This window comes from Haematobia irritans, chromosome 2, assembly GCF_050003625.1.
Source record: "Haematobia irritans isolate KBUSLIRL chromosome 2, ASM5000362v1, whole genome shotgun sequence".
In the NCBI taxonomy this organism is placed as follows: Eukaryota; Metazoa; Arthropoda; class Insecta; order Diptera; family Muscidae; genus Haematobia; species Haematobia irritans.
In genome coordinates, this window is record NC_134398.1 from 76,137,921 (window position 1) to 76,147,135 (window position 9,215).

Below are 9,215 nucleotides of genomic sequence, written 5' to 3' on the forward strand. Positions count from 1 at the left end.
ACATATGGAAAGATATAACACGATCTAATTATGGACTTTACGCCAAAAAACAACTCAAAAAAACAAAGTACCACAAATGAAAAAATATTTCGGTAGTTTTTCGAATGTTTGGTTTTGTATAGGATTTAGCTGTGGAAACCGAACATAGTACCTACCTTAACTCAGAAAATTTGAATGAAATGTAAATTGCAATATCAGTTGTACAACTTATCTCATTACAATTCGGAAAACTTGATTTTGGGTGGGTGAAGGTTCAAAAGGTTGGAAAAAATGCGATAATTATAAATACATTTTTTTTATTTAAATCGATATTTTTAATTAATTGGCGGCTAAATTTGAGTTGAGATGATTCGACCTCTTCGGCGTCAGCTGGCAAAAATTGGTCGGCGGCACTATGTTGTAAAATCAAGTGCTAGTTTATTGGGAACTATTTATTTTATAGAAGTTGTTGGGGTTATATATAAAGCTGTTGTTTTTACTACATTTTTTCTGTTTATTGGTTAAATCCGTAGCGAAATCAGAGAATGAAGTCGCCGAATCGCGCCGCCAATTAATCAAAAATATCGATTTAAATAAGAAAAATTTCCACCCACAATCAATCAATTTCAAATTGCTATAACAGTTTTGCAAAAATTTAGCTCGGAAAATGTTAACGAAATGTAAATTTGATTGTAAGATAGGTTGTACAACTAATATCATTACCATTCGAATAACTTCAAATTGATTTAATAATGGATAATTGGCCGCCGACGAATTTACATCGGCTTAGCCGTGAAGCCGCCGACGCCGGAGGCAAAAATTTAGTGTCAGCCGCCGCCTACAAAAATGTGTCGGCTTCATTCTCTGAGCGAAATATCGGAACATAAACCAAAAGATTTTATTTTGCTAACACAATTTTGAGTGAAGTAATAGCAAAAAACCTGTTGAATTTTAAGAATTTAACTTACTTTTTTACTAATATATCTTCGCACAAAATCGTTCATTCACACAAAAAGCCTTTGCTTAGGTTAGGTTAGGTCGGGAGATTCTAAAATTTGGAAGCAAAGACTATTTACGGTAAACTACAGGAAATTATTTGATATTATAAAATTGTAAATGTATTCCGCTTAAAGGTGGGTATTAAGTTCGAGTTTAGCCGCTAAAAGCGTCATTTTTTCACGATTACTTTTCTTTAATAATCCATTTTAAGGAATACAAACTTTGTGAAAATTTGCTTTGGGCTTTTCCCCATCAATTTATAATAAAATTTGCAACAAATATGCATAACTTCATGCATTTTTCTTACTGATTTAGTTTTCACTTTAGCGATTTTCGCGGCTAAACTCGAACTTAATACTCACCTTAAATAAAAAATAATAATTTGTCTGCAGTCGATGCAAAGACTATTTATTGGAAGCAGAGACTATTTACGGTAAACTACAGGAAATTATTTGATATTATAAAATTGTAAATGTATTCCGCTAAAATAAAAAATTTTAATATGTCTGCAGTCGATGTTTCTAGTTAGAAGAGATTTTCTCCTATTTAAATGTTCTTGTTATATCTAGGGTTTACAACTTTTAAATGTGCAATATAATATATGTAATTTCAATGAATAATTTCCAATTGATATCAAAACACATTCGTACTAAATGGATTACACCGAGCATACAATACAATGTCTTATCAAATTTGATCATACGTTAAAGTGAGATTAAATATTTTGTAATAACGCGCTATTTTCTTTTGAAACAACTCCAATATCGATATAGGATCATATTACAGATTTAAAGCAATTAGGTCTTATCTATCTCTTATAAAATTGAAAAAGCATTGAAATTTATTTTTAGTTAAACTTACCACATTTATTTCCTTGAATATTATTGCTTCGCTCAAGTTGAATATATTGAATGAAAGTACAAATTCCCTTTTGAGGGCCCAGAAGCCTACTATGCAAGACATTACGAGCAGCCGTTGTTACACACGTCAAATTGTATAAAATCTTAGTAGATGCCATATTTCTATTTGTCAGCTGTTAAGTACTAAATAACAATCACCTTCACTTGGTTCTTATTTTGATATATATATTTATATATATTTGTTTGTATCTATATTTATAAGTTTAATGTTCTATATTGGTGCTGATTGCAGAATTTATAATTCGTTCAACGAATTCTTTAATTGAAAATTTCTAAGAATTTCAAGCAGGACCGCAACTTTTGTCCACAACAAAGAGATGAAGATTTTTACATCCACTTTACATAAGCATCTTCCAAAATACAAATGTAATAAGCGCGTGGAATACCACAATTGTATTATGTATGGTATTATCTTTTCACTGCCGCACGAATTATTTGATGGTTCCAAGTGAACTGCCATGAACTGTTCAGTGAGCCGCCCAGCTGATACTGCTTTGTTTTCTAACATCCAGCAAAAATCAAACGGGTGAACCAAAAACGTTGATGCCAAATCGATACACCATTATGATATATGTATATGTTTGGTTGTCTGTTTTGATATTTGGTGCCACCGAACAATTTTGTCATCTTGAAAAACATATATTTATTATTTGATGACATGCGCATTGAAAAGACAAGTATTACAATCTCAATGATTTGAAAGCGAATGGTATCAATCTCAATGAACGTTTAGAAACAACATGCCTTTTTGGTGTTTTTTGTACGAGAAATATTTAGTAGAAAAAGGTTCTGATAAAAGAACAAATGAAAATTTGGTTATAAGACAGAAACTATTCATTGTTCGTTTTTAACGACTTCACAGTCATATTTAGTATGATATCAGTTGATTACAATGTTTTCATTGAAGCAGAACTTTGTCAGTATTTGCTTATATCCAAATTTTATTAATGGCATTAGCTAAAGAGGTTTTATGGGTTTGTCATTTTCCCCTACCAAATACCATGCAGTAATTCTTCAAACTGATTATCCTTTAATTAAATATTGTGTTCTTTCCATCCACAAGAATTAATTCTATTTTTGAGGTATCCTAACAAGGAACATACATTATTGCTTTAAAACGATGACAAAAAAGATTGGAAAATTGTCCTCATAATTGATGGTAAGAACACTTCAATTATTCTTACGAACCTTAGCCTGTTTCCTCATTTTTCAAAGCATACATATACACATTTCCAGATTTTTTCTGTTTCAAATTTTCCACTGGTTGACATTGTTGTTTCTGTAAACACGGTTTTCTGAAATAGCAAATATTGCTATTTTTACCGTGCGCCACACTGTGGAACAGGGTATTATAAGTTAGTGCATATGTTTGCAACACCCAGAAGGAGACGAGATAGACATATGGTGTCATTGGCAATATTGCTTAGGATCGGTCCCTGAGTCGATTTAGTCTGTATGTGAACACATTTTTGTGATCAAAGTCTAGGTCGCAGTTTTAGTCCAATCGACTTCAAATTTGGCACACGTATGCGTTTTGGCTCAGAATAGAACCCTATTGATTTTGGTAGAAATCGGTTCAGTTTTAGATATAGCTCCCATATATATCTTTCGCCCGATATCTACTAATATGGTCCCAGAAGTCAGCATTTTAGTCTGATTTACTTTAAATTTTACACAAGGAGTACAATTGATAGTTTCGTAAAGTGGGCCGAATTTGGTTGAAATCGGTCCAGATTTAAATATAGCTCCCATATATATCGTTCGCCCGATTTACACTCATATGACCACAGTGGCCAATCTTTTACTCCGATTTACTTGAAATTTTGCACAGGGAGTAGAATTAGCATTGTAGCTATGCGTGCCAAATGTGGTTGAAATCGGTTCAGATTTAGATATGGCTCCCATATATATGTTTTTCTGATTTCGACAATAACGGTCGAAATACCAACATTTGCTTTGTAAAATCGCCACTGCTTAGTCGAAATGTTGTAAAAATGACTCTAATTTTCCTAAACCTCTACACCCAAAGAAATTTGTTAGTAGGGACAGTCTGCTAAAACAACAGAAAGTCTGCTGAAAAAGGGACAGCAGTCACTGTTTGCTGAAATAGCAAACATTTCCTGCTATTTTTTAAGCTCGATTACACTAAAACATGTTTTATTTTGGCTAGAACAAATAAAAATTTCAACTTAGGAGCTATCCTAACATAATTAACACAATATTTTATGAATATCTGAAGTATTTGACCATAAGTCTGAATATTTATCGGATTGAGGCATAACAGCAAACAATATGTTTGCTGATCGTATTTAGGAGCTTGTATGTATTACTGTGCAAAAATATACATATATATACCAAAAACTACTTTTGGTTCTTAAATATGCTTTGGGGAAAATTTTATAACCTACAAATTTTATAAATTGTTGTTCATTAGGCCCTGAAGTACAAAAGTATAACAGCAGACATCGACTGCTGTTTTTAGCAGACTTTTTTCTATGAGTGTAATACATATATATCGAGCGATAAATCATAAATAAACTTTTGCGAAGTTTCCTTAAAATTGCTTCAGATTTAAATGTTCCCATATTTTTATACCCTCCACCATAGGGTGGGGGTATATTAACTTCGTCATTCCGTTTGTAACACATCGAAATATTGCTCTAAGACCCCATAAAGTATATATATTCTACGTCGTGGTGAAATTCTGAGTCGATCTGAGCATGTCCGTCCGTTTGTTGAAATCACGCTAACTTCCGAACGAAACAAGCTATCGACTTGAAACTTGGCACAAGTAGTTGTTATTGATGTAGGTCGGATGGTATTGCAAATGGGCCATATCGGTCCACTTTTACTTATAGCCCCCATATAAACGGACCCCCAAATTTGGCTTGCGATTGCTCTAAGAGAAGCAAATTTCATCCGATCCGGCTGAAATTTGGTACATGGTGTTAGTATATGGTCTCTAACAACCATGCAAAAATTGGTCGAAATCGGTCCATAATTATATATAGCCGCCATAAACCGAACCACAGATTTGACCTTCGGAGCCCCTTGGAAGAGCAAAATTCATCCGATTCGGTTGAAATTTGGTACGTGATGTTAGTACATGATATTTAACAACCATGCCAAAAGAGGTCCATATCAGTCCATAATCATATATAGCCCCCATATAAACCGATCCCGAGATTTGGTTTTGGAGCCACTTGGAGGAGCAAATTTCATCCTAGTCAGTTAAAATTTGGTACGTGATGTTAGTATATGGTATCCAACAACCATGCAGGAATTGGTTCATATCAGTCCATAATTATATATAGCCCCCATAGAAACCGATCCCGAGATTTAGTTTTGGAACCTCTTGGAGGAGCAAATTTCATCCGAGTCAGGTGAAATTTGGTACATTTTGCTAGTATATGGCCGTTAACAACGATGTCTAACTAGGGCCATATCGGTCTATAGTTATATATAGCCCTCAGATAAATCGATCCCCAATCACACCAAAATTGGTCCATATCAAGTTCATAATTGTATATAGCCCCCACATAAGCGACCCCCATATTTCAATTCTGGCTCTCTACCATGTATGGACTAAGTCACAATTTAGAAAACGATGTTAAGAAGTTTTAAGATACCACAACCCAAGTAATTCGATTTTGGATGACAGTCTTTCGTAGAAGTTTCTACGCAATCCATGGTGGAGGGTACATAAGATTCGGCCTGGCCGAACTTACGGCCAGGTTTAGCTCGCAGTTTAAGTCCGATCGTCCTCAAATTTGGCATAGGGTATTTTTTGCGCTCCCTATTGATTTTGTAAAAAAATCGGTCCCAATTTAGATATAGCCCCCATATATATTTATAACCGATCCGGTTATAAATGACGGATTTATCAACCGATCTTCTTCCAATTTCGTATATTCAAATATTTTGTGAGTCTGGTAAATTTTGCAGAATATCAGTCAAATCGGTTCAGTTTCAGATATAGCTCCCATATATAGTTATCGCCCGATTTACACTCCTATGGCCCCAGAGGCCAATGTTTTATAAATAACATTATAAATATGCGTACCGAATTTGATTGGAATCGGTTCAGATGTGGATATAGCTCCCATATGTATCTTTCGCCCGATTTACACTCATATGGACCCAGAGGCCAAAGTTTTACCCCGAGTTACGTAAAATTTGGCACAGGGAGTAGAATTAACATTATAAATATGCATAGCGAATTTGGTTGAAATCAGTTCAGATTCAGATATAGCTCCCATATATAGTTTTCGCCCGATTTACACTCCTGTGGCTCCAGAGGCCAATGTTTTATTCCGATTTACGTAAAATTGTGCACAGGGAATGGAAGTAAATTTTTTACTATGCATGTCAAATTTGGTTGAAATTGGTTCAGATTTAGAAGAGCATTTTTGTATGTGCATCAAAAGTAATGAGTAGAGAAGTACTTCCACATATTTTTCCTGGCTATTTCACTGAATACAGGGAATTAACAATATTCAAAATATAGTATTGGGAGCGGCATAGATGGAAATAGTATCTGTAGGTACACGGTTGAAAAAGACTGTTTTTCATATGTTTGGCTATAAACATTATATGTTTGGAACACAAATTTTTAAACACAATATTTTTGAGTGCAAGCATATAATGTTCATAAACTAGCATAACATGTTTGGGACATATATGTTAATATGTTAGAACATATTTTGTTTGGGACATAAAATGTTTGTAAATATAATATGCTTGAATGCAAACATATATTAATTTAGAAATAGCCTATAAACATATATGTGTTTAGTAGCTTGGAGCGCTATTTAACAGGGAGCGATATTGAATTAAGTTGGTGGTTGTTGCTTGTTATTACAAAATTAACATTTTATTTTTCCTTGGGCAATTGATCAGCTACTTCTTTGATCCTTACAAACTGTGTGGTCCGCTGTTCGAATCCCCGTCCGGCAAAAGGTAAAATTAAAATAAAATAAAAAATCATAAAATTGAATAATTTCTTCTACAATTTTTGTATTACAGAAAAAGGTGCTAAGAACTAAAAAATCTCGTGGAAGTGAGAAAGATGTCGGGGAATATACAATTGGTCAGAAACAAAATTTTGAGCATTCAGGTCGAAAACCTATGTTGTTAGCACCTATATTACCTGTTTATTTTCATAATTCATTATGATTGTAAATATATAAATAAATAAATAAAATTTTGAGCACAATATTGTTTGGGAGAATTTTTTTTAAGCATATAATATTTTTAGGTGCAAAATGCTTCCAAACATATTATATGGTCACATAATAACATATTGTTTTTTGGAAGATAACATTATTGAATTTGGATGCAAAAATACAAAATGTTTGGAACTTAGACTACCCAAACATATATTGTTTAGACCAATATGCTTTCAAACATATTATATATTGGTAGAGATCAAACATATAAATGTGTGGGCAATACCCAAAAATGTATATGCTTGAAGCAAAATATGTTTGGGAGTATATGTTACAGAAGCGATTTTTTGTGAGGGTGTATATATAGTGTTGTCTCTGAGAAAAGTGTATATATCTTGGGTTTCAACTTTGTACGACAGTTATTTGTATTGTGTTTTTTTTTAATTATATATAAATGCTAATATTATACTTAAAATTTATACGGAACTGGGAGAGTAATTGTAAATTACAATAGATATGGGGTCATCGGAGAATACTTCTTCAAGTAAATTTCTTACTTTGGTCCAAATTAATCCATCTAATCCACATCCAATTCTTGGCATGGCCAATTTGGTAACGTTGTGAACCCTCTAGAAAGAATGAAGTATAATATCTCAACTGGGTAATTGTAAAACTAATTATCATATCAAGAGCTCACCATGTGATTCCTCATTGCGACTAACGACGTATGTAGTAGTTGATATGTGGGCTTTCCCCAGCTGTTTTGTTTAGTAACTAAATTATATATAAAGCGTGATTTATGAGGAAGTACAGCTACTCCTCCAGGTTTAATATTCTGCTTTTGTAGAAATAACACATTACCGAATTTAATGCTAAAACAAAAAAAAAAAATATTTAAGTATTTGATTTGTAATTTGTTCACAGAAATGAGACAACTTATCAAACCGTTTTCTGATAGAACAATAGTCAAGTACGATGGATGGCCATCATTTAACGTAAACATAATCAAAATATTATTGCAGATAAATATTCCATGTCAAATATTGACAGCTACGCCTAAAAAATTCTGTTATTCATAACAGTAGAAATGTTTTCTAAAACAGCAGTTTTTATTTGCTGAAAAAAGGACAGCAGTGGGATGTAGTTGTTTCAGAAAACATCATTTGCTAAAAGTTTTTGACAAACATCGCTGCTGAAATAGCAAACTGCGTTAGTTTAAATAGCTAACATTTTTACTGCTATAACAACTACAAATGTTTGTTGTGCCAGAAACAAAATTTGTCGATTTTTTAACCATATTTTGAAATAAAACCCGTAAATCAATACGATAATTTCTACATTTATTAAAAGTGTGAATTAAATTGAATTCCATCGAAGTCAATTAAAGAGCTATTGGAAGTTGAAGTGGAGTGTTGTCCAGGATTTATTTTCGTTTGTTTTTTTATCTTTGGCCTTATACACGCGGATAATACATAACAATTTCAAGATAATCTGTAATGAAAAGAATTAAAAAAAAGAGTTAGGTTAGGTGGCAGCCCGATGTATCAGGCTCACTTCGACTATTCAGTCCATTGTGATACCACAGTGGTGAACTTCTCTCTTATCACTGAGTGCTGTCCGATTCCATGTTAAGCTCAATGACAAGGGGCCTCCTTTTTATAGCCGAGTCCGAACGGCGTTCCACATTGCAGTGAAACCACTTAGAGAAGCTTTGAAACCCTCAGAAATGTCACCATCATTACTGAGGTGGGATAATCCACCGCTGAAAAACTTTTTGGTGTTCGGTCGAAGCAGGAATCGAACCCACGACATTGTGTATGCAAGGCGAGGATGCTAACCATTGCACCATGGTGGCTCCCACATAGAAATGTCCGATTATATCGTTATTCGTACTTAAATGTAGTTAAGTTTTGTAGTTGAAAATATATAGACGAAAATAGGGCACATTTTCAAGAAATGTGTTTGTAATCTATTTTTTCTTAATTCTTACGTTAGAGTATCATCTTTACGAGCTGAAGACGTTTTTCAACGGGTGGTATTTTTCCGCCGGCACAGAATCACAGTAATATACTAAATTTGTGAAATGTGCCCTATTTTCATCCATAAGTTTTGAACCACTTAACTTATCACAGATCATAGATCCATACAT

The 9,215-nt window shown here is 33.5% G+C and overlaps 2 protein-coding genes across 3 annotated transcripts in view; both read right to left on the reverse strand.

Moving 5' to 3' along the window:
- The window catches only part of LOC142225541 (putative oxidoreductase YjmC), a 47,115-nt gene extending 44,731 nt beyond the window's left edge, over positions 1–2,384 (reverse strand). The window contains exon 1 of one of the 2 annotated variants that reach the window (XM_075295331.1): positions 1,843–2,384. In XM_075295331.1, coding sequence (XP_075151446.1) covers positions 1,843–1,996 — 154 coding nt within the window. In that variant the 5' untranslated portion in view covers positions 1,997–2,384. Of the gene's footprint in view, positions 1–1,839 lie in introns of both variants that reach the window. The other variant, XM_075295330.1, reaches the window with a different exon arrangement.
- A 5,077-nt stretch (positions 2,385–7,461) lies between these two features.
- On the reverse strand, positions 7,462–9,215 carry LOC142224662 (ADP-ribose glycohydrolase OARD1-like). The gene is made up of 3 exons (XM_075294445.1): positions 9,076–9,215; positions 7,764–7,938; positions 7,462–7,695 (listed from the first exon to the last, which is right to left on the reverse strand). The coding sequence occupies exons 1-3, from the start codon at positions 9,213–9,215 to the stop codon at positions 7,543–7,545; spliced, it is 468 nt and encodes a 155-aa protein (XP_075150560.1). The 3' UTR covers positions 7,462–7,542.

Bases quoted from the DNA above. Each gene is read 5' to 3' on its own strand.
- LOC142224662 (XM_075294445.1), bottom strand. From the start codon at position 9,215: ATGTATGGATCTATGATCTGTGATAAGTTAAGTGGTTCAAAACTTATG. The intron at 7,939-9,075 runs GTAAAGATGATA...TTTTTGTTTTAG, and splicing joins TTGAAAAACGTCTTCAGCTC to CATTAAATTCGGTAATGTGT. The intron at 7,696-7,763 runs GTGAGCTCTTGA...CATTCTTTCTAG, and splicing joins TCGCAATGAGGAATCACATG to AGGGTTCACAACGTTACCAA.